Below are 27,003 nucleotides of genomic sequence, written 5' to 3' on the forward strand. Positions count from 1 at the left end.
GCCATCTACTGCCGCCCACCACCACTAGTATTTCCAAGGACAATCACAAACATCTATGCCCACGGTGGGATTTGAACCCACAGCCTTTTGGCTGGAGAGCAGATACGCTAGCCACTCAGCCAGCCAGGCTGGCTAAGTGGCTAGCGTATCCAAGATACACCGAGATAAGGATTGTTTTGATAAACGAAGAACAATATCCAATAATTCTTCATTAAGAACAGCTGAAATGTCTTCTTCGAGAACTGATATAGAATATCAATGTAAATAATATAGATATAGTGTAAAAGAATAAACTGCATTAAACTTGTTGGAAGTATTGAAACTTACAGTTCAAACATCAGAAATAGAATTTTGTAATGACAGGCACATCACATGCTACCATGTTAATAATGCTTCCTGGCCATAAATTTCCTCAACCAAAAATTATATGAATTATTCATTTAGCTCTTAAATATGCTCCATTTGATAATATGGTCACCGCACAGTTGGACAGTACTTATTATTAACAACTCTAACTGATGATCTATATTTTTTATAACCTCAAGTGCTTTTTAGCTCTTTGGTCAGTACTTCCACTTTACATTGAAACTCAATAATAATGTCTACAATATTGCCTTAAGTGACTGTTCTTGTTTGAACAAGCCACTCAAGGCAATACCACTTTCAACTCATTCCACTGAGCATCTGAACAAAAAAACATGGGAGACCAATATTTTGTTACAAGAAAAAATTATTAAAATATACTTTAAAAACTACCTAATCCAAGATACATCAAAAAAGGAAGTAACTTTTTTTTTTTTCTTTTTAATCATAATTATCAGTATATACAGGACATTGATAGCCCAACGCAATTATATTTACTTTCATTGTTACTGCTTTTTTATTCATTATTTTTCTTCTAAATTAATCTATTATTTGTTGTCAACTTTTCAAGATATTGAGCTCTTCAAACACCAGTTTTGCTAACCTTTCATCTCCTATTCTGTTAAAGTGACAGTATTATTACCTTAGATTGACTTTGCTTAACAGTCTCGAATGCTAATTATAAATGACTTTCTATAATATTAATTTTTAGGTGCATATTAAAAAAATGTGTAAGCACCTATAATATATGTTTTGTTGCATCCATCCATGTGCAAGTTATTCTGGAAACTCAGGCTTATGGAATTTATTGAAATTTGGTATTAAAAATCTTACAAAAGAAATGAAATAATAGCTGATGTTGAGCCATTCCAATGTTTATTTTAAACAAGCCATTTACTGAAGCACAAGAGACAAATATTTTGAAGTTATATTATAGTAGCATTACTCTAGTAGATGAAATTTAATAAAATTTGAGATTAAGGTGTATACATAATGATGTCCTTGTGGATCATTGGTAAACCATTCATAATGACAAAATTAGGTAAACAAAATTACATGTATACTGTACATAAGCCAAAATGACTCTATGTTCATCTGTTGTGATACCGAATGGTGTTTACTACTATACAGTAATGAAATTAGAAATGCACTGTCTTAGAATTGCTCACATTCATTTCCTAACTTGATAATATGGTTTCATGATTCACTTCTGTCGTTTTCCTTAGGATCTGGTACCAGTTTTAAATCAATAGTTTCACTTTCAACAAATTCTGGTGAATTTAGTTCCCTTGTTCCCTGCTCCTCCAACCTTATTCTGTTATCTATTTCCCTTCACTATCTTCTAAAAATTGTGCCTAAATAGTTGAAATGTTTTGCTTGTTCCTCTGGAAGTTTTCCATTGAGAATGTAGTTAATGCTTTTCATGTTCACGTTTTTAGTTTTACTGTATTTATTAATCTTTCAACAAATAAAAGTACTCTTTCAAGGAGAAAAAAAAAAGATTAATTTTGAAATGCATAAAAGCTTAATTCATCATTGATTGTTAAAGATTTTGGACTGTTCAAGATATGCTTTAGTTACATTCCAACCATTTACTGCAGTTCATAGAGAATACTAAAGAGTTATACACATCATTGCATAGGCTTCTCTGGAGATAGGACTTTCTAGAAATGTTTTATCCAGTATTAAACACAAACATGTCAAATGGAAACTATCTTTTTTTTTTTTTTTCAACTAGTTTTGCGAAATGCTTTGTTTCATTTCATCAGGAAATAACATGAATAAACTAAAAAAAACTAGGAAGTCAGTATTAATAGTTAACATCTCTAGCAAAAAAATCCGAACATGTTTAAACAATGAAAAGCATGCATCCTCCATTCACTAGCTGCTGCTTCATGGGATGCTGTATATTACTGATAGATATGAGTCTATCCTGATGGACTAATGGAGACTTGATTTGATTGATATAAAATTATCCCTTGTTTTTGGTTGCACTGTAGAGGATTCTTCATCATTTCAGCTAATGCTTTGAATGCTCATGAATTAAAATGGTAATCTATGTGGAGCATTTTGGTTGTTGTTCTTCTTTGATGTTTTGTTTCTGTTGCATGTGCTACTAACCCTGATTTGTGATTTCTCTCATTTTCTTTCTCTCCAGATCTGTCTGTCTGTCCTATGTAGTGTAGGCCACAATAAAATAGCAAGATTGCTTTGCCAACAAAACATAAAGGGCACCTTCTACATAATCAACAAAATCTCTCATCACCTGAAGCCTCCTAAACCTTAACATTTGCCACAACAAGATCAGTTGCAATTGTGGCCTGCAGTATATAGGACAGACATGCAGATCTAGAGAGATATATACACTTCAAGGATGTTGAGAATGAAAGAAAGCACAAATTAGGGCTGGCAGCACGCAAAACAGAAACCAAACATCAAGTAAAGTAAGTTTCATGGCTTACACGTGTAACAAAAATTATATAGAATTTATTCAAAAACTTCAATATATTTCATCCAGCACTATGTGGATATCGTCAGGGAGATCTGCTGTTAACTGCTGTTCTTTCAACAGTTGAATCAAATTAGTCATAAATCATGCATATATTAGCTTGTGTCTTGATTGCAGTTGAAGTATATGATAATACACTATTAGAGTTCAAAGGAACAATTGTAGTAAGTTGTGTAGATTAAAAAAATATTAATTAAAAAAAATAAAAAGAAAAGAAAACTTATGAACAATTAATGGCAATACTTCCCAAAACTTGGATATTGGCATACTGTCTGGTCAGTTCAGGTTTGGACAATTTCTTAACATTTATTGTTTCAGGAAGAGATGATCTAATTTTAACTTGCTGGAGTGAAGAGTTTTGTCTGGTTAAAGAATTCTGTGCCTAAACAAATCTGGCCTTGTTTCTTACACTGTTGACACTAGTCAATAGCATAAGAAGCAAGACCAGATTTGTCATATTCAAAAAATGTAATGTAGTTTTTTTTTTGAAAAAAAAACCATTATGTAAAATACCAAGAATAGCGATCAGAACTTTACCACCTTTGCTGCGAGTTGCCCGGTATTGTACTACGTACTAGGACTACTTGCATTAGCGCACGCTAGTAATTGCCAATTCCTTTATAGTTTACTATATTCGGCATGAAACTCTCTGATTCCAATCTTTGAGTTTCTTATTCGATTTTAAAACAATGTGGGATTTAATATCCCCTTAATTTAAGTAATGTAGTTTTGTTGTTCTTCAGTTCTAATCAAGGCAGAATGGCCAGTCTGTCCAAAATAGGAAAGATGACATGAGCAGGCTACTTGATAGACACCTGGTAAGGAAAGAAGTGATAATGTATCCCTCATTGATATAGGAAGAAAGACAATTTCTGAACTGGTTTGAAGGAAGCATATAGATTGAATTTATGAAGAATCCTTGCTATTTGTTCTGAGGTTCCTTTAAGGTAGGCTATTGAAATTCTTTTCACATTGGATTGTAGTTTGGTAGAAGGATGATAATTGTCAATAATTATCATTCCATTATTTTTGGAATGGTAGTTTTGTTGTATCCATTACATATCAAATTACTTTTAATTTTATTCAGATCATCTAACAAAAAGGGATCAGAAGAGCAGATTGTATGAGCCCTGTGTACAAGACACTTGATAATACCCATTTTTTGTGCTGAATGATAGTGGGAGGGTGAATGACTGCATCTGCAAGTAAAGGTTGGCTTCTGATAAACTGAAAATTCAACATGACCTGTGGGATTACGAATTATTACGGTATCCAAAAAAAAGTAGTTGATTATTGGATTCATGTTCAGTAGTAAACTTGATACAAGGAGTTTATTTTTTCTAGGAACTGAAGTAATTCTGACACTAGTCAGAATTACTGGGACCAAAGTGTGAATATGTCATCAACAAAATGTAACCATATACTAGACTGAGGGAATGTAATGTCAAAGAGTTATTTTTCTAGATGGTCCATGAAATAATCTGCTAAGGCTAGTGAGATAGGACTGCACATTGCTGTTCCTTCTGAGTTCTTTGAACAACTCATTATGCCATGTAAAATAGCCTGTGTTGATGGTAAATTTAAATAGGTCAACAGTCTTCTGGGAAATGAGATTGTAAAAACTGAAGAGTCTCTTGTAATGGTATGCTTGTGAATAGGAAGACTATTCACCAGCAAAAGAAACTATAATCTTGTTATTAGACAAATGTAGATCTTTTATTTTTTCTTTGAAGTGAAGACTGTTTTGATAAAGAGATGATATGGCCAGTGAGATTCTGCAGACGAGAGAGAGAGAGGTTTTTGCAAGGTAGTAAGTGGGAGAGCCAATACAGTCCACTATTGGGCTTAATAGATCGCCATCCTTGTGCATTTTAGGAAGATTATAGAGATGAGGTGAATGGGCATGATGAATTTGTAACTTCTCAACAGTAGTGGTATCTCACGATTGTACAAGGTGGCCATAAAATAACTTTCCCTTTTTGGAAGCATCTGTAGCTAAAACCAATAAACAGAATGAGACCAAATTTTATATTGAGACTTTTGAAGGCATGGGATGATGATTTCTGTGAAAAAAAGATTTAGTACCAAAAGTCGCCGATAGGGGAAATTTTGGTGCTGGCAGAGCCGAAAACAAGCAGATAATTACGTTAAAGGCAGATAAAATGGAATAATAACATTTCGACGGTGTAAGAGAAAGCCGTGTCACTCATTCAGCTGGATATGTGGCACGTTACAATGATAATAAGAATAATAATAATTAAACTAAAACAACAACTTGTGAGAGACACAATAAATAAATAAATACACAGAAATTAATGTAGTGATTGAACTCACAGGAAATAATGTTTTATTCATCAGAATCAGGGTCCCCTGGACCACATACACGATTTTCAATGTGCTGACCTTTCTTATGTACAACAAATTGCATCTGGTGTGTGACATGCTCAACAGCTGAGCATAAGGAGTCAGATTGAATGTTCATAACAGCCCGTTTTGTGTTCTCTTTCAAGACATGCAAGTTCCGAACACCACTAACATACACAACGGATTTCAATGCCCCACAGCCAAAAGTCACATGGAGTGATGTCTGGGGATCGAGGCAGCCATGCCGTCGGAAAGAACTGACTGCTAACCCTCTCATTACTGAAATGCTGGCATAAAAGGCGCTGTACTGAACATTCAATGTGTGGCCGTGCTCTATCCTGCATAAAAATTATGGAGTCCAAACATTGTCTTTGCTGCAATGCAGGAATGACAAAATTTTCCAGCATTCGTCGATAAATCTCTCCAGTAATGGAGTAGGTTACAGGACCTGTAGGGGTAATACGTTCAAAAAAGTATGGTCCTATTATGAAATTGGCTGTGAAGCCACACGACACGGTTACTTTTGGAGAATGCAGTGGCTGGATCGCTTGGGATGTTCAGATGCCCAAATTCTGCAGTTGTGAGTTTTAACTGACCCATTCAGATAAAAATGAGCCTCATCACCCCACAATATTCTCCAAGGCCAGTCATTGTCGACCTCCATTCGGGCATGAAACGTTAGCGCGAAGGTCATGTGCTTATCATGAACTTATATGGATAGAAGTGAAGTATTTTCCGTAAGATTTTCCAGACTGTACCATAAGCCATATCAAGTTTGCAAGCTATGGTACGAGCACTTGGACCAGTACTGGTCCTTGTATTGTCGAACACCACAGTAGCAACATCTGTTACTGTCTCTTCTTGCACTGCTTTTCATCCTCTGCCAGGTCTAACTCCTAGTGATCCAGTTTCTTCAAATTTCTTAATCATAGCTCTCAGTGCTACTGCTGATATAGGTCCTGTACGCAGGTTATGAAGCTTTCTAAATTCCTGAAGGTCCACTATGGAATTGCACTGTTTAAGGTAAAATAACTTAACAAGTAAAGCATGCTGAGGCAAGGTAGGACGCATATTGAGCACAATTCGTCAGTCATTCGAATAACTGCCTGAACGTTCCCAATCCCTTTTTAAGTGGAATTGGTGGCGCTGCTGTCACGTACGTACAGTAAAATTTACATAATCCTTTTTACCTGCATTTGCTGCGAATATTTGACTGCTTTCGGCTCCGCCACTGCCAAAATTCCTCCTATCAGCAAATTTTGGTACTAAAACTTTTTTTCGTGGAATTCATCTCCCCATGCCTTCGAAAGTCTCAATATAAAATATGGTCTCATTCTGTATATTAGTTTCAGATACCTCCAAAGAGGGAAAGTTAATTTATGGCCACCCTGTACATTGTTTAATAATTTATTGATTGACTTTTTGTTGATAGACCCCTGCTGATAACACTATAGGTTGATCTGTCTCTTAAGGTATTAATTTTACAATTATACTTCGTGGTATTCGTGACAACAGTGATATTACCTTTATCAGCTTTCATGATGACAGTATTAGTGTTCTGGCATAAGGAGTGAAGAGCTTGTACTTCTGAGAAGGTTATATTTAAAGGAGGTGGTTTTGCTTTGCATAAAATTTGGGCAATCTCAAAATGTAATTTATTAGCTTTATCAGAAGTACAAGCTTTTCGTTCCCTAACTCAGAACACCAATATTATCATCATGAAGGCTGGTAGTGTAATATCATATACTTCAGCTGTGACTGAGACACAAGCTAATATACACTTGATTTATGACTCATTATTTGATTCGTCTTTTGAATGTAATTAATGGTCTATCTCCCTGACAATGTGCTTACATGTTGTTGGATGAAATATATTGGAGTTTTTGAATAAATGCTATATAATTTTTGTTACATGTAAGCCATGAAACTTGCTTAATATGTCTAGTGCATGTGTTCCACAAAAGCTATTAAAAACATCAAGAGCATTCAAAGAATCAGCTGAAATGATGAAGCATCCTCTACAGCAGGGCTGTCCAACCTTAGATAATCTGAGGGCCATATTAAAAAATATAATTTATCCGAGGGACTCATTGCAATGCATATAGTAATTTGGTCAGCAGCAGTGACACAACCTCAATAGCTGAAAAAAACAAACGAACAACACTAATCACGCACTCTTCCCCATGAGCACCTGGAGATGCGCATTGGAACAAAACAGTGTAAGAACACTTCTTTGACACATGTAATATTTGAAAAACACGTTGGGTTTATAGTGATGTAAAAACATCAAATAAAATTACCAACATCGAGATTATCGATTAAAAATAGAATTAAAACATCTAATACACATTTGATTCAAATTGTTATTTTATTTTTTCGCTCGTGAAAATCAAAACCCATAGGCGAGCTGCAGAAAATCGTGCCACATCCGGCCTGTGCGCAGTGCTTTGGACAGCCCTGCTCTACAGTACAAAAAAAAAAAAAAAAAAAAAAAAAAGAGGAAAAAAAGGAATGATTTTACAAGTCTGGTCTTCATTAATCCATCACGACACACTCATATCTACCCATGAACCAGCAGCCAGTGTAATAGCAATATACACTTTTCATTGTTTAAAAGTGTTCAAATATTTTTCACTGTTACTAATTGCTTTTTCGTTTTTTAGTTTATTCATGTTATTTCCTGATGAAGTGAAACAAAATATTTCACGAAACTAGTTGAAGTAAAAAAAAAAAAAAAAAAGTTTCTATTTGACATCTTTGTTCGTAGTTTAATCCTGGATAAAATATTTCTAGAGTTATATACAGTCTGATAATCTTTCATCTGTTAATTTTGTTCATTATATTATTTTTTTGATATCCTCTTTTTCATTGGTACAGGTCAATAGGGTTTGATTCTATTCAGTTTTCTGAATAGAAAACTGAATATTTTCTCCTTCTGAACTTTAGACCAAATTTCTTACAGTTACAATAATTTAAATTGAATCGCAAAAAAATATAATTCACTTTTTATTTTCATTTTATATTTCATTTCATGTTTATTGATTATATTTTAAAAATTACATTAGTTCAAATAATATATGCCATATATGTCGATATATAAGTCAAGGTCTAAATTTTAGGCTATGTTTAGGTTTTAAGCTTATGTTGGTTGTATAAGACGACCCCCCCCCCCCCCCAATTTCTTCTTTCTTGTATTAATGCAAAGGCAAAATGGTTATCTTGTTACAAGAAATATGATTAGAGCATATGTATAAAATGGTCAAGATTGAATCTGGATGAAAGTATAGAATTTTCAAGCTACTTCAAGATTATTATTATTATTTAGGCCTCCATATCTCGCGATGGAGTCAAGAGACTCATCGCGAGAGGTCCTTCATAGGAAACACAGTCTATCATACCACTCCTTGAACTCATTGACTGTTCTTGCTCTCACCACTCTAGCAGGCAATGCATTCCATGCAACGAAACCTCTTGCTCAAAGCTTCCTTTCATACTTTCCAGGGATGGCCCTTGTCATCGCTTCTTCCCGCTGCACCACCAAGTGAAAGAACTCCCCAGTGTCCACCCTGTAACTTCCTCTCAACAGTTTAAAAGTCTCGATCATATCACCTCTCCTTCTTCTATCCACCAAACTCTGCAGTCCACATTCCCTCAGCTGATCCTCATAATGTGTATGGTGTAATCGTTTTATGAACAGACAAAATCTGGTAATATGACAAAAAATGAAAATTGCTCAAAATCTACCAGCAGATCTTGACCAGAAACTTACCAGTTTTCATAAATTTATTATTCAGTTGAGACAAGAACATAAATTTCTATTGTCAAATATTGGAAATATGGATGAAACTTCTACGAGCTTTGATATGATAAGCAATAAAACAGTGGAGTCTAAAGGTAGTAAGCGTGTGCTAGTTAGAACTACAGGTCATGAAAAAACAAGGTTTACGGTTGTGTTGTCATGTTTGGCTGATGGAACCAAGTTAAAACCAATGATCATCTTCAAACGTAAAACTAAACCTGAGATAAAATTTCCTTCAGGTGTTTTTGGACATTTTCATGAAAAAGGATGGATGGACGAAAATGGTGTGAAATTGTGGATAAATAATGTGTGGAACATGCTACCAGGTGGTATAATGAAGAAATGCAGTTTATTAGTATGGGATATGTTTCATAGTCATTTAACTGAGAATGCTAAGTCTTCTAGAAAAAAATAACAAGTATAACAAAAATTGCTGTTATACCAGGTGGTTTAACTTCTATATTGCAACCACTAGACGTCTGCTTGAACAAACCATTTCAAGATCACATGCGAGAAGAGTGGAATAATTGGATATTGACTAGTGAAAAATCATTTACAAATGGTGGATCTATGCACGCTGCATCACTTGATATCTTGTGCAATTTTGTGATCAAAGCATGGAATAAAGTAAAAGTAGGAACTGTAATAAAATCATTTAAAAAGTGTGGTATCTCTAATCTTATGGATGATATGGAAGATGATCTGTTGTGGGACACTGATGACGATGAAAATGAAATCAATTCACCGGATTCGAACTGGGATCCATATGACAATCATTTAAGCAATGAATCTGAAGAACTATTTTCAACAGATAATGAAGAAAATTAACTTGAAAATTGAGGTTAATAATTATTATTTGTTTTTTAAGACTTACATCTATTGTAATATTTTAAATAAATTTATATAACAAAAAAATTAATCTGATTTGTTTATAAACACTGGCTATTTTCTTATATAAAGATGTATCGTAACTACCTAAATGTTCATCCAAGAAATTAAGCTTCCTTTTTATACTCGCCGAATAAGACGACCCATGATTTTGAGGGTTTTTTTCTGTAGTATTTGAGAGTCATCTTATATGCTGACATATACAGTATATGAGATAAAAACAAGATCGAGGGGGAGGGGGAATATATACTAGGATAACTACATGTCTTAGAATGCTTGTCACTTTCAACTTGCCATTCATTATGCCGATGTCATGAAATCTTAAAAGCTAAATTGGCAAACATTCTGGAGAACATGCCAGTTTTCATAGTTTGCATTATTATTGCATGTTTTCATACCAAATTCATTGCAGCTGTTATTCAGTAAAGAGTACTGAAGATTTATGGTTAATTTAAAAGTATAATATCTGGAGAGGGTAAAGAATTTAACTTAATATCTCTAATTTTCATATCATTTTCTCTATTTCCATTCCAAAATGATAATCCTATCAGCCATAAAAATAAAATAGGTTTGTCATATTAGAATATTTCCAGAAACTTTACTCTGGAGAGCAAACATGTTTTTTAGAAGCCATTTCAGGCTTCTAGTAAGAGGTAACTTCTAGATGCTGAAAATCATGTATTACCTGAAGACTTTCACAAACATTGTCACAATTGGAGTCAAACCTACTGTTGGTTTCAGTAGAGCCGCTTACTTGATCACCCTTAGTGGCAAATAAATATCCATTCAATAACTGCATGACATTCGTCATTACACCTGCATCACATCTGGGACTGAGGGGAGTTGGGTGTGTTTTAACGTATATTCTTTTATTATAAGCAAGTGATCATATTGCATATACTCAAGTCTTATACAATTTAATAATGCTAACATATAAATTATGCATTAATTTATAATAATTAATCAATTTCTAAATATCCTTAGTTTAGAAAAATCTAGATATAAGTAACCAGAGTTCATTGTCATCACCATGTTTAGTGTAATCTGAATTCTTCATAACCTTTTCTTTTTTTTTTTTGGTTAATTGTTATTTATTTATTTATTTTTCCTCTCTAGGAAAAAAGGAAATTATTGGACAACAAACTATAAACAACAAACTTGTTTTCATCCATATTTGTCCAAGCATAAGCAAACAAAGTTTGCTAAGTTTGGACAAACATTACCTAAGTATTACTGAACAAGTAATACTTAAGTAATGAACATGCATTTTATTTATGTATGAGCAAACAAGTTTGCTTGTGCTTAGCTTAGATAAATAAAGTTGAGAACCTGTCATGCACTATTATGTATGGAAAGGCTTAGGTGTTGTTGATTGTTCATAATAGTGCTTCATGCGATAGTAAATAATTTAATTCGGTAAATAATTTATTTTAATTCAGTATATAAATTAAAATTTAATCCAGTATGCTACGTAAACAGATTCTATAGAAAAAATTCAGTAAACAAATACAGTAGAACTCTGTTATAATGAATTCCACGGGACCGCATATATTTGTTCGTGATAACCGTTATTCGTTATATCCAAGAAGGTCATAATTTGAGCAAATTAAAAATGTTTTCAGATTTTTCTCAGCATAGGTATATTGGGTAACATAAATACATATGTGCATACATACACATAAAGAACAAAAATTTATTTTTAAAACTTCACATTTTTACATAAAAAATCATCAAACGTGCTTTGCTTTGCACAAGACGCATATTTCATACGTTTGAAATTGTTCCTTATACCACTAAGATGTTTGAATGTGTCGTCTGAACTTTACAGATCGCGATTCCATAAATCTTGTTAAAATATGTAAAGCACTTTCTGCTTCACACCAGGTAACGATTTTCTCATCATTGCTATTTTCTTCCTCAGAGTCACTACTGCTATTATCTTCTTCTGGTGCATGAGAGATTTGTTTTAAGGTGTCAGCATCTGTCGGTACACCCAAAGTTGCGATGCCATTATCAATGTCTATAAAATTATCAATCTCTGCGCACATTTCAAAATTGTTCGAGTTTCACGCTTTTAACCACGCTGATAACGGTAAGTTATCCTCTTCGTCTTCTTCAGATTCGCACTTGTATTCCGCAAGACCGGCTTTCTTAAAACAGTTTTGTATTGTAGACAATGACACCAAATTCCAAGCATCACTCATTAAACGTATTGCGTGAAGTACACTGATCTTTGAGTCGTAAGCATAAGCATTTTCTGCGGATTTTTCTCTGCGTTCTATCAGTTCCAAGACTAACAGATGATGAAAATGGGATTTAAAACATCTAATTATGCCTTGATCAAGTGATTGCAAGATGGATGTCACATTCGGTGGCAAAAAAACAAGTTTTATGTTTGTTAAATTAGCCACTACAGGATGGGCAGGACAGTTGTCTATCAATAACAAAATTTTCTGGTTTTCACTGCGAAGATTTTTATCCCACTTGCGAATTTCATTTTCGAAAATTGAAGATGTAATCCAGGCCTTCTTATTCACTGTATAATCAATGGGAAGTTTCTTTATGTTTTTAAAGCATCTATGCTTTGCCGATTTTCCAATTACAAGAAGCTTTCTTTTATCGCTACCGGTCATGTTCACACAAACTGAGACTGTGAGTCTATTTTTGATAAGTTTTCCGGCAATGCACTTTTCGTTTTTAAATTGAAAAGTTTTATCGGGCATTAAATTATAAAATACCCCTGCTTCGTCTGCATTATAAATGTTGTTGTATTCATACCTTGGTTTGATGTCTGGCCATACATTCTTGATCCAGTCAGAAACAACGTTTTTGTCAATGGACAATGCCTCACCACTTACTTTTGTGTAGACAATATTGTTTCTATTCTTAAAGCGATCAATCCACCCATTGTTGCATTTAAAATCGCTATAACCAAGTTGAACAGCAAATTTTTCGGCTTGAACTTTCAAAATTGATCCGCTAATAGGTAAGCCAGCGGTTCTTTGCACTTTAAACCACGAAAGAAGTGCCTCGTCAACGTCACTTTTATTACACTTTTTAAAGTTTTTTACACTTCGATAAATTGTTTTCAAAAGCTTTCGGAGTCAACTCGCGATTCTTCCAAATTGTTGATATTGCAGATGGGGACAAACCATACTTCTTTGCTACTGTCAGATTTGATTGGCCACTTTCCACCTCCCATATAATTTCTACTTTTTCAGAAACCGATAAAATTTTCCGTTTGACTCCCGACATTTTTCCACAACCAGAAAATGCGTATGTATGAAATGTCAGTAAAGGAACGACTAACGTGTATTATTCGTTCGTTATTCCCATGAAACGAATTTGTAATAAACATGAAATACATGCATTAAATCAAATGTAATTCAAATATACCTTCAAAATTATTCGTTATAAATGTGAATTCACTGTAACCGTGATCGTTATAACCGAGTTTTACTGTATTTCAAAAAAATATGCTCATTAAACATTGATTAAAATGCTTAATGAATGTGTATTTTTTTTTGCTGTTGTTCAAAACATATGTTTATAAAATTTAATTATGCTTCAGTTGAATATTCAGTACTTTGGCCAAATTGGAGAATTGAAGAAAGATTAAAAAAAAAAAAAAAAAAAAAAAAAAAAAATTTCATCTTACCACATGAAAATAAATAAATGAATGAATAAATAGAAACTTTGAAAGTTTCAAAAACTGACCAGAGACCTTATGAGAATACAATTTTAAGTACCAGAGTTGCTTTAGCTTGCACTACTAAAAAGATGCACTGCCAAGGCATCTGTATATTTGCCTTTTATTAGTTCTTTTGATTATGGTTTCACTGGCTCAACAGCTGTTTTGAACTGCTAGTTTTCATCAGAGATTAAGTAGGAACCTTAAGAGAATCGTCATTCAATACCAGAGCAGTTCTTTTTCAGAGAATTATATTTTTCATAAGTGAACAGCAGTCAGTGCTTAAGAGAAGTTATCAATGTTCCTAAATGTATTAATTTTGGCATTGTAAAATAAACCGATCAATTCATATTTCATGCACTACTATAGAAACTTGGAAAGTTTTTTTTAAGTCTGATAATCTTTCATCTGTTAATTTTGTTCATTATATTATTTTTTGATATCCTCTTTTTCATTGGTACAGGTCAATAGGGTTTGATTCTATTCAGTTTTCTGAATAGAAAACTGAATATTTTCTCCTTCTGAACTTTAAACCAAATTTCTTACAGTTACAATAATTTAAATTGAATTGCAAAAAATATATAATTCACTTTTTATTTTCATTTTTTATTTCATTTCATGTTTATTGATTATATTTCAAAAATTACATTAGTTCAAATAATATATACCGTATATTAAATTAAGGGGATAAAAATCCCTTATTATTTTACAGCCAGTATGCGAAACTAAGATCGAAAACTACTTTTCACTTAAACTTTGATATTATCCAGGTCTAGCTACTCACTGATGAGACCTCAAAAAGGGTTGAAACCGGTTTGGGTAGTGACCTCTCCTCATAATGTAAAGCAGTATTACATCTCCTAGGAGCTGTGTGTTTTTACATTATGAGAAAATATCAAGGATAGTGAGGGAGCTTGCTCCACCTTGGCTTCGAGTTGCCTTGGTGTGCAGATGGTCATTTACGCTTGGATTCGTCGATAGTTCGTTGGCATGAAATTCTTAGATCGTACTTTTCGATCTTAGAGTTTCGCATACTGGCTGTAAAATAATAAGGAATTTTTATCCCCTTAATTTAATTAACTTCGCCAGAAAAAGATGAAAAGCCGTTTGGCTTTTCATCTTAGTTATAATATATACCGTATAAGACGAGGGCCTGCACCTGACGCCTACGCCACCCAACCTCCCGTGTTCCGGACTGGTAGGCCGGTTCTCCTTGAATTCCGATGACTTGAATTTTGAAGACTCAACACTCAGGTTACCCCCTGAGTTTCAAAACGTTTCAAATAACTCGATAAAAACATTACAAAGAAAACTTTACAAAAAACGTTACATAAAAACATTACACAAAAACGTTACAGCCTGCATCCGTTTCAAGTCGATGTCACATCCATTTCCAATTTCAGCTTGTCATTTTATAGTATAGAGTAGATATATAACCCTCCACACCGCAAGGTAAAAGTGGGTGAAAGGAAAATTATAATTAATTATTATATATATATATTGAGAGAGAGAGAATGCTATATATGATATAATATATATCTATATATTCTGTATTGTATAATATAGAATATACAGAATACAATCTATATCTGTATCTATCTATATATATATATATTCGGCTACAAAATAAACATTGATTTTCAGTATCTCCTATTTCTGTTTTACATCGCCAAAATAAAGACTTTTAGGATCTTCTTTGATAAAAATAGAAAATAAAATTTTGCTTTCCCTAAACATAACTATCAAATTTTTAACTATAGAACCAAAATGCTTCAATTTGAAATAAGTGAGATATTATAATGGAGGCTATTATGGATCCATCCATATTTTATAGCCGAATGTAGAAAAAATCTTAAAACTTTCAAAAATTACTGGTGAGCTTGTTAGAACATAACCTTCTTATAAACTTTATAGTAATTTTTCGAAAGTAAGAAAATTTTCTACAATTTCTTACTTTCCATTATTTTCATATTTTGCTATAAAATATAGGGGAATCTCTAATATTGTAATATTGCCCATTACAATATCTTAAGACGACAAATATAAGCTTCTTACCTCTATAGTTTAATATTTTATTATGCACCCACCTAGAGATCACTTATGAATTTAACTTTCTGACGTAGCTTATTTACAGCATTGAATGTGCTTTTGTCTTCTTTTTAGCTTATAATTTTTTTGAACTTGATCAATTCGAAGCCTGATGTTTCAGGTTGGTGAAACTTACTCAATGCATTAATGAAAGGCGAATATACGGATTGTGGATTAGAGTTTGTGTTGTTTAAATAGTGCAGCCAAGGCATTCCAATTCTGATCTTGTTCTCATAAGCTTGCTAGTAAATTTTCAAAACTTCACTTGCTTTCTATGTTTGGCTATAAAACATAGATGGATCCATAATGTCCTCCGTTTTAATATAATAAAATTATTATTTAATTTCATAGAGAACATTGTATTTAAAATTGTATTTACATCATAAAAAATCAGAACAAAATATTGCACTTGTTTCTTCAAATAACAAAAATATTAGTGGAACTTATTTTAAAATGTGAAACATAGAGAATAGTTATGGATTTAATAATCAAAATGAATTTGCGATAAATTATAATGTAGGAAAATGAATTTTTCAGCAGTTTTTGAATTTTTTTGGATTAGCATATGTCTGGTTTCTTCATAAATATTTCTGACTTCTGGAAAAAAACCTTCAAAGAATAAGCTGACAGCTAGAGCCGAAAGAAATATTCTGAAAAATTGTACTGTGGAATAAGTTTACTCATTAGCCTTGAAAATCCTATTTTAATGGTCGTGCAAGATAAGGAGAGGCTTTTCTCAATTGGAAGTGCTTGTTATGATGCATGTAACAGGAATGCTTTTGCTTTGGCTGGCCAAATGCTGAATCTTTCTACTGATTTGGCCGAAGCAGAATATCTGAAAAACATGCTGAATTGTTGAATACTGAACATTCAATATATCACATCCACTACTTCTTGGTGTAAACAATACCAAGAGATGAAAAAATAAATTATTTCATTGAACTTACTAATATTTAGCTGGTTTTCTACCCAGCATTTTCAGAGCACAAATTCTAACTGTGACAAGCACACGGACACTACACTGAAACACTACACTGAAATAATGAACTACAAGACCTTCTTGAAAGGTCTCACTTTGTAACTGACACAGAACTAATGTCCTAACAAGGCAGCTTCTATAGGCTGGTTAACTGTAAAGGTAATTTAGAGAAGTCAGGCTATCTGGCCTCAGAATGACCATCTCCCAAATCTTGGTCAAATTAATGCAATCATATTTGTTGAGGTTGGGGAGTGTATCATAGCAGATGCTGATTCTAAAAACAGTGTTTCGGAGCTAAAGTGACATCTCTGTAAAATGTAAAACCAATGTCTTCTTTCATTTAATCCTATGTGAAGGAGTATCTAGAGCATGGTCTTTTAGTCTCAGTTTGCCATAAAGATGATCACAGATGTAATTTTTGTCCTCAAGGTGAATATTAACTGATCTACCAGCCTGTTCCAAAGTAGGCCCAACTGCAAGAGGATAGAAATACTGATATTTCTGTCCTTTTGCATTAATAAAATTACTAATATTTTGCTATCTAGAAAACCAATACTAGTAAGTTCAATAAATTTATTTATTTTTTCATTTCTTGGTGTTACTGTGAAGCACTATTATTAATGAACTGTAATGCACTAGTAGTATGGATGGACTGAGGATTAAGTCCTCCAGATTTCTGCTTCGGAGGTCAAACATGATTTTGTTGCTTTGAAGTGGATTTATGCCATATCCACTTCAAATTATCTCAATTTGAGCTCAGATCATTTACATTATTGGTCCTGTCATTTCTACAATGGTGTTTACACTTAACCTGGTTTCTCAAATCTCATAACACCTTAAATCAGAGAATTCACATTGACTGAAAATCAGTTTATCCTTTACTATCCTCTCCCTAAATATTTAATAACTTATATTATCAGAAGATTTTTGTTTTCCACGAACTTCATGGAAAAAATCATTGCATTCCTTACTATTATGCTCAAAGAGCTTTAGTTGCCTTTTGAATTATGCAGTATGTCCACATGCAGAACTTTTATATCTCCATAATTAAGCATCTGGTCATATAACATTTCTCATAAGATAAGTCTTATAGCTTTTTTTTTTGCTGCTTCCAATACTTTAAATGTACTCATGATTACATTCTTCTGGGATATTTTCTATCCCTATTCTGTTACTGCCTATCTTGTTCAATAATTTTTTAAAGTAATTACTCCAGGCATCAAGAATTATCTTCACTTTTTGTCACTTTTAACATGTCCAATTCCTTTATACTCTTGCCTCCATTTCAAAGCCCTTTCAGTAATAACTGCCAGACCATTTTGCTTTCATGATATTATCTTACAAAATAAAGAATAGAAGACTTGCATTATTTATTGCAAGAGTAGAATCCTTCTGGAATGCCTTTATAAAGAATGCTGTGAAGCGTTATTATGTCATTCTGACGTGAACAGATCTGATGTACTATGCTTATCTCTCCTTTGGCAAATGGTATTTCTCAATCTGCCAATCTTTCCTAGTTTATTTTTATTGTTTTATTTTAAATCTAGGCAATTAATGATCATTTGCTACTGTATGAAAACTATTATGGCATTTTTTTGGAATCTTTCTTTTAATCTGTTTTTTTGCATAATGAGTATTCCTGTGATACGTAGGTGAAAATTTTACAATTAAATACTTAAGTCTTCTCTTCTTTATTTTGTAAGATTATGTCTGCTTACATTCCTATTTCGAAACAGATGCTTATGTTCCTTCCTTGTGTCTGGCAAATACCACATGCAACTTTTTTTTAAGCAATTGTTATTTAACTACCAGATTCGTACATCATTTTTATTAATTCAGAACTAGTAACTAAATAACAATTTCTGAAGAAAGTTGCACATGATATTTGCTAAACACAAAAGCATGGAAATATCAAGCCATGGAAAACTTTATTATCCATCTTCTATATTCTTCTCATTCTTCCACTACCTTTTGTTTAGGTACTTTTACACATCAGATCAGATGTATAAAAGTACCTTTTACAAATCTGAAATCTGAAAACACACCCCAACTCAACGTCACCAGAGTTAAAGATCGGTACTGTCAACATAAGAAGCCTGAATGGCAAAGAAATGGAGCTAGTTGAGGAATTAAACAAGTACCAGATCGACATAATAGGGGTGACTGAAACAAAAAAGACAAACTGGTGAGATCTTTCTGAGCAATAAATACAAAATGTTATATTCAGGCAATGACAATCAAGGAAAATAAGGAGTAGCCATAGTATTCAACACAAAATACGAGGCTAACCTTCTTGAATGGCAGACTGTCTCAAGTAGAGTGATGTGGGCAAATATGAGAATGGGGAATTGCACAATCAGACTTATTTGTGCCTATGGTCCCACAGAAGGTTCTACTAAGGTAGAAGTGGAGGAATTTTTTGATGCTTTAGAAAAAGCAACTGACACAATGAAAAAGGAAAAGCTGGTCCTTGTTGGGGATCTAAATAGCAGAGTAGGAAATGATTGTGAGACATACAAAAATATTTTGGGAAAATTTGGAGAAAAGAGCAAAGCTAATAATAATGGCAAGTACCTGTTGGATTTCTGCTCAGAACATGGTCTGGTTATTACTAACACCATGTTCCAACATAAAAATTGTGCACAAATTTACATGGAGAGAAGAGGCAAGGAATAAGAAAGGTCTCATTGACTATGTTATTGTTGATAGTGATGTTTTCTCCCTGGTGCAGGACCAGAGTGTGCAGAGGATTTGAAATTGGAAGCAATCACTATTTGGTCTTGAGCAGGATAAAATTGAATTTCATATTGAAAAGAATAACATGTAAGAAAGTTTTAAAGCGAATAAAAGTTGAGCAGCTCTCAGATGTCAACTGTAGACTAAAATACACAAAGATTATTGAAGAAAAAATGAAAGAGTTTGAGAACAGGAACCAAACCTTGGAGATTCAGTGGCAAGCCTTGAAGAAAACCCTGATTCATTCAGTGAGAGAGGCATGTGGTGAGGTTGTCTGCAAGGATAGAAAATTCAGAACTTCATGGTGGACACAGGAAGTTAAAGAGGCAGTGAAGGAAAAGAAGAAAGCATATCAAAAGTTCCTGGCAAATCAGTCAGCTTGTGCTCTTAGAGAATACAGAGACAAATGTAAGAAAGCTAAACAGTATGTAAAACTAGCTAAACAAAAGTCATGGGAGGACTTTGGCAAGAACATAGAAAATAAATATCAAAAAGATAGTAAGATATTCTGGAGGTTGTTGAAGAAGCTTAGAAATGATAGAAAGAGTGCTGTAAAAGAAGTTAGAGATGATAAAGGTGACATGAAAACAGGAGAAAAAGATATTCTTAAAGTATGGAGTAATTACTTTGAAAAATTGCTAAATGAAACAAGCAGTGATAGCACAGTGGTAAAAAAAACTCAACAGGCATACAGTCAGGAATACATATCCATACTTGAAGTAGAAAAAGCCATCAAAGGCTTGAAATGTGGAAAGGCAGCAGGAGTAGATGGCATTCGACCAGAAATGTTGAAGTATGGTGGTATAGAAGTCTTGCAGTGGCTACACTGCATAGTTTAGAAAGCCTAGACCGAGGGATGAATTCCCGATGATTGGAATAGAGCTCTAATAGTGCCCATATATAAAAAGGGAAATAAAACTGAATGTGAGAACAGAGGTATTTGCCTACTGAGTGTTCCTGGCAAGATCTATGCAAGTATACTTGAGAAACAGTTGAGAAGAATTGTGGAAGAAAAGCTTGGTGAAGAACAAGCTGGATTCAGGCCAAATAGAGGCTGTCAGAATCAGATCTTAACTTTACGACAAATAGTTGAGAAAGCATGGGAATATAACAAAGATCTATATTTAAGTTTTGTCGATCTGGAAAAGGCATATGACAAGGTGCCAAGAGAGAAGCTATTCAATAGGCTACAGTTATATGGTGTCAATGGGGCATTATATCAAGCAATGCTTAGTCTGTATTTGAGTTGTAAGTCAGCAGTTAGAATTGAAGAAAGTACAGGGAGATGGTTTAATGTTGAATCTGGTGTGAGACAAGGACGTACATTATCCCCTCTGCTATTCATTATCTATATAAATCACATTATGAAGGAAAGTGGTATTAAACATGATATCAGAATTGGAGATGTTAATGTCAGCTCTTTGCTTTATGCAGAAGATGTTATACTTCTAAATAAATCCACTAGAAGTTTGCAAGATTCCCTGACTAAATTGAATAACTGTTATAATAGATATGTTTTGAAGGTCATCATTAAAAAGACAAAGACAATGAAAATAGGTAGAATAGTTGAAAATGTCAACTGTGTTGTGAACGGGGAACCTGTGGAACAAGTAAAACATTTCAGCTACTTAGGCACAATTTTTAGTGAAGATGGAAATAGACAACAGAATTAGCAAAACTGGTATGGTAGGAAGTTAATTGAATAAATTCATATGGAATAAGAGAGAAATTAGTCGGAACACTAAATCAGCTGTATACAAGACAGTGTTCAAACCAGTTTTAACTTATGGATCTGAGAGCTGGGTGAGAAGTAAAACACTTGACCAAAGACTAGAGACCGCTGATATGAGAGTCCTGAGAAAGAATTGAGGCGTGAACAGATGACATCAGTGGCAATACTATATTAAAAACGAGGATATTAGGAAAGAGTTTGACATTGTCGGCATCCAGGAATGCGTTAGCAGAGCTAATCTCAGGTGGTATGGTCAATTAAACAGAATGGTCTAGGAAAGATTAGCAAAACAAGTGTTCTCTGCCAGGTTGGCAGGAAAACGACCCAGAGAAGGACCAAGATATAGGTGGATTGATACGGTAAAATGTGCCTTAGACGATAGAAATATATGATCTGATAATGATAATATTGGAGTCTTGACAAGTAATAGACTGATTTGGAGGAAAATTGTAGATAGGAAGTTAGTAATGGTGTAAATTTTTCATGTAGCACTATCATATCCTGTACACCCCTTGAGGGTACATGTCAGGAATTTGATGATGATGGCTTTTACACATAGCTTTCTTAAATTTTTCTCTTTATTTTCTACCGAACATGCTGGCTTACTTGTCAGAACTCTTCATAATGATTTCTTCTTTATCCAGGACTGCATTTTCAACAGTCATGAAGTTTTGATTTTTCTACCCATATGGAGCTTCTACACTTTCTTTACTGCCTATATCAAGCAGTGTTTTAATATTTTATTTTGTTAGGTTTTTAAGGTTTATATTTTATTTTCAGATCTTTTTACTCTCTCCAAAGTGAAATAGAAGTGAAAATTTTGTAAATTATCATCCAACTTTGGAGTTTGAAGTCTCTAAATAGGAACCAACAATTAAAAAATTTACAAATTTGAAACAATCTTCTTTAAATACTGTTTCTTAGTTATATTCAGCAGACTGCTTTGATAATAGCTTTTGGTTTAAAATCTTAAAATTAGCTTACTCGGAGCAATCATTATATGTTTGTTTGTTTTTTCCCTACAGTTTAAGAGTTAATCTGGACATGGGTAAAATGGTCTATTCTTGGATGATTCAAAGAGATAAGGAAATCCCAGGAACAGTGGTTCGTAGCACTACAATCCCTGAAGAACTGGGAAGAATTGTTTACTTTCTTTCTGACAAAACAGGCACTCTTACACAGAATGAGATGGTAATGGCCTATATTTCATGTAGATTGTGAAATTCAAATTTCTTTCATATGTAATTATATTTTGAACTATTATTGAATTTGAATTGTTATAATTGAACTTACACCCTTTGTCTCCAAAAAGAAACCGAACTTTTGATAGAAAATCAAACACAGGCCAATTATAATTATTCAAATTGTTTATTTCAATCAATATACTCTCCCTCAGCTTCAATACAGCGTTTGGCATGGTCAATTAATTCATTAAAGGAGTTTTTTATATTGGTTTTTGGGATACTGTTGAGGGTTGTGGTTACTGCTGCTTGAACATTTTCAGTGGTGTTGTATTGCTTTCCTTTCATTGGCAAATGAAGTCGAGGGAAGAGAAAGAAGTCACAGGGTGCTAAATCAGGTGAATATGGCAAGTGATTTAACAAACAAACAAACTTGGTTTTTGCTCAAAAACTGTCTCACAATGTTCGAACGATGAGATGGTGCATTATTGTGCAAAAGTGACCAGCTGCCTGCATCACGATATTCATGCTGTATGCAATGAATTCTCGCTATCAATTGTTTCAAAACTTTGAGATAAAACTCACCGTTTGGCCAGGCAGAACGAATTTTTTGTGGATAATGTCTTTGTAATTGTAGAAACAAATCAGTATTGTCTTTACTTTTGATTTCTCCAAGCGGATGCCCCTCTTCTGGTGGTCTCCACTCAGAACTCGGACGCTTTGTTTTGGACTCATACTCAAAACACCACATTTCATCACCAGTAACGATCGTTTCAAGGAAGTTTGAGTTCTTACAAGCGGTTTTAATGAGGTCCTTGCAGTGTTCAATTCGATATATTTTTTGGTCATCGGTCAATTTGTGGAGAACAAATCGCGAATTCAATTTACGAAGGCCCAAACTCTCAGTCAAAATGTTGTGCACAGTTGATTTTGGAATCCCCAATTCATCTTCAATCAATCTCGCGGACGATTTCGGGTTTTCTTTGATGAAATCACACACTTTTTGGATGTTAACTTCGCTCAGTCCAGTTTGTGGACGGCTTGGCTTTTCGTCCTCAAGCATCTCACGACCACTTTGAAATCGCTTAAACCACTCGTGAACTTGAGTATGGGATAAGCATTCATCACCATATGCTTTTTGAAGCATTTGATGCGTTTCGGTTTTACTGAAACGCATCAAATTTTGTGTTCAACTTTTACTAAGTTTAACACAAAAGTCAATCGCAGCTCTCTGTTTGAAATTCATTTTCCGACTGTTTGTCAAAACACACTGTCACTCTTGGCACTATAACTCAGCTTCTAATGAAACAGATGTCATAAACAGTTGACACAACACTGATGAAGGTTGCCGCTTTTGACAAGAAAAAAGATACAACAGGTGGACACCAGTAGTTTCTTCTATTTTAGAAAAGTTTGGTTTCTTGTTGGACAGAGTGTATACAATGTTATTTTCATTTATATGAATTAGCTGTTTAATATAATTATATAAACTAATATAATTGTCATAAGGAACAGCAGTGTTAAATAAATCTCCAAATGTTCTGATTTTTGTTTTGTATTTATTTGGTTTTGTGTGGGTGTAGTCCCACACAAACAGATGAATCTATATAATAACTGGCAAATTGGAATTCTGAGTTAAGAATATTATGTTGTATCCCAATGTCATCAATAATGGTGTAATCTACTTTGAAATTTATTTAATGAGATGTGAATATATATATATATATATATATATATATATATAATTTTTTTTAATCTTAGGTCTTCAAAAAACTTCATTTAGGATCAGTATCCTTTGGCAGTGATTCATTTGATGAGGTAGGTTTATCAGTTTTCAAATTTGACTTAATTAAATCTCATAATAGCAACCACCATTATAGTGATTTCACTCTTGTTGATAAACTCCTGAAAAGTTCTGCCCAAGTTCCAGTAGCAACAGTGTTTGTCTAAAGAAAATTAACTCTAGCAACTATTGTTAGCTGTTAGTGTTCATTTGCTTCTATGTATCCATTATAGTGAGAGAGAGCCTGACTGTATTTATCTAATTATAGTAATTTTTTATGATCATTGTCAACACTTGAGAGGTCACCAACATATAATACACTAGAATTAGATGAATGCAACATTGAGAAAGAACAAAAGTTGTTAATGTTAGTTACGAAATAAATAATCGCTTAAAATTACATTTCAGTTTTTATCAGCATGCAGAAGTCTTTGAATATGAATAGGTTTAACATATTTAGCAGCATTTCTATTCCAATTGTAATGCTTTTGATGTTTGCCACGATGTTGAAGTTATTTCTGACTTATTTAATATTGTGATCTTCTCAGATCAGCATTTAAGAATGTCGGAAGTTTTATGTCTCATATTCATTCTATAGTTCAAATGTTGATGTACATATGATCTTTCCTAATGAACAGATATGAATTAATTTGAAGATATGGACAAGACATTTTATACTGTTACCAGCAGTGAATTTAGGTCTTCCCATTCTCTCTTTTTTTAGATATAATGCAGGTGACATCCTACAAGACATTTGCCAAACTTTAGGGATACAAAACAGCTTCCATTTGAGGACACACTAGCAATACAAGTCCAGGCCAGCTATTTAGTAGTAATGCATCTGTAGGCTTCCTGACCAGCTAGTGAATAATTCTCTTGCCACTTACTCTTCCAGATGGTGTGCTTGGAAGAAATCCAAGTATAATTGTATGCAGGAAGGGAGGCTTTGCTGAAACCACACAGTACACACACAGGAGACTAAGTATGCTCTGTACGGGAGACATGTCTATAAATTTGTTACCTTACACTGCCACATGCTTTAGCTTCTTCCCAACTCTAATCATGCAGTTGTTATAAATAAAGTTGATAACATTGTGAATTAAAAAAAATCCTTCCATCGTACAAAGCAAAACCAAAAAATAATAAAAGCAACAGAAATTCAGCTCATAACAACTCATAACTCATAATTTTATTGTTTGTAACAGTTCTCTGTTACAAACAATAAAAAATTAAAAAAAAAACAATCTACTTAACTAACACCCATCTCCTTAACTCAGACATAAATGATGTGAACTGTCACTTAGATCTAAACCTGATCTGTTGTTTTTAATAGAACCTCAACTAGTGGCTGTAATAGCCACTATCCATCCACCTCAACTTTCCAGACTATATTGCATAATTCCTGCAGTCACAATGTTAGAACTATTTGTGCATATTTCAGATCTGACATCCATATCAGAGAATGCCAAACTTAGAATCCCTCTTTTTGATGTACTCAGTTTCAAAATTTCCTTGTATCCCTTTGGTTGTATTGATTTGCTACCTCTATTGCTCTCCAAATTATAATAACCAGTCTGATATCTTTGATTATTTATCTTCAAAGCTGGACTTTCTGCAGTTCAAATACCAAGTAGTCAGGTTGTCTTCCTTTGGACTTTAAACCGGCTGCCTTTTTTTCTAGTTTCATTTGTGTCAGTTTATTGCTAAAAGCAAAGTCATGCTTAGATATTTGCTGTTAGCAACAAACTGACATAAATTACCCATCCTTCCAATATCTTTGGACTTCTTAGATTCTCTTTCACCTTCTGACATACCGTTGATCTGTTTATAGCTGAGACCATAATTCCATATAAGTTTCTGTGTTTTGATGACATGTTTCACCAAGCCATTTTTTGAAATCTTCTCCTTTAGCACTTGCAGTGATGCCAAATGGAAAGCTGTAGAAATTCACAATTTCTACTTCTCCTTTCTGAGGTCTGATTTTTGTTTCTTCTCTCCTGATTAAAACCTCTCCTCTAGCAAAATAACTGAAATAATTATTGCTGAAACACAGTCTTTCTTTCTTATTTCACCTAAAATCATTAATCAGTATTCAAGCCTTAGGTCTCTAACAAGTGTATTAAAGAAGTCCAAGAAAAATATTTAGACATAATCATTATCATTTATCACAAGTGGCTTGAGACCAAAACTTCATCTTCACACCCAGCATATATTGTAACTTTCTGCACTTGCAAAAAGACCATCTACAAATTTGAATCTGACATTGAGAGGGTCGAGTACTGAAAACTAACTTGCTGTTCAAACTACGGTTGAATGTTTTGGTGCCTCATCATGGCCATCGGATACAACATCCATGCCTCCACTTCTATCACATCCAGATGTTACCACTGTAACATCACTCAGAGATTTCCCATCTTCAAAGTCCTGTTTCATTGACCATGACAAAGTACTTTCCATTATATCAAAGACAACTTGTTGCATGTTTCCTCTCGTCTTTCCAGAAAAACAGAAGAATCTTGAAACAGCTCAGTTACTGATAGGTTTTGTGGTCTTGATGGTAGCCTTGCAAGTGAAAACTCTAATCTTGTTCTCTAACCAAGTTTTATCATTTGGTTATACTATAAATTAAAGATGCCAAGAAATTATATTCTTGGTTTGATCCTTTATCCAAGTGAAAGAAACTTGCAACATCCATCTCTAATTCAGAGTATTTTAGTAATAAGGTGTGACACCTTTTGGCTCCTTGTATATGGAAATATGATTTCTGCATTACTTCAATCCCGATATCACTTCTATGTCTGGCTCCACTGATGAGACCTCAATAAAGGTTGAAACCAGTCTGGGTAGTGGCCCTTCTCATAATGCACAACATTATACATGTCCATAAGGA

The 27,003-nt window shown here is 33.7% G+C and overlaps 1 protein-coding gene across 2 annotated transcripts in view; it reads left to right on the forward strand.

Moving 5' to 3' along the window:
- LOC150110238 (putative phospholipid-transporting ATPase IIB) overlaps positions 1-27,003 on the forward strand; it is a 359,872-nt gene that overhangs the window by 85,170 nt on the left and 247,699 nt on the right. For both annotated transcript variants that reach the window (XM_090398500.1, XM_090398506.1), the window contains exons 10-11: positions 22,175-22,340; positions 24,092-24,148. In XM_090398500.1, coding sequence (XP_090254626.1) covers positions 22,175-22,340; positions 24,092-24,148 — 223 coding nt within the window. The remainder of the gene's footprint in view (positions 1-22,174; positions 22,341-24,091; positions 24,149-27,003) is intronic.

Source organism: Typopeltis vanoorti, chromosome 1 (assembly GCF_054136105.1).
Source record: "Typopeltis vanoorti isolate ZY-2024b chromosome 1, IOZ_Tvanoo_1.0, whole genome shotgun sequence".
NCBI lineage: Eukaryota > Metazoa > Arthropoda > Arachnida > Uropygi > Thelyphonidae > Typopeltis > Typopeltis vanoorti.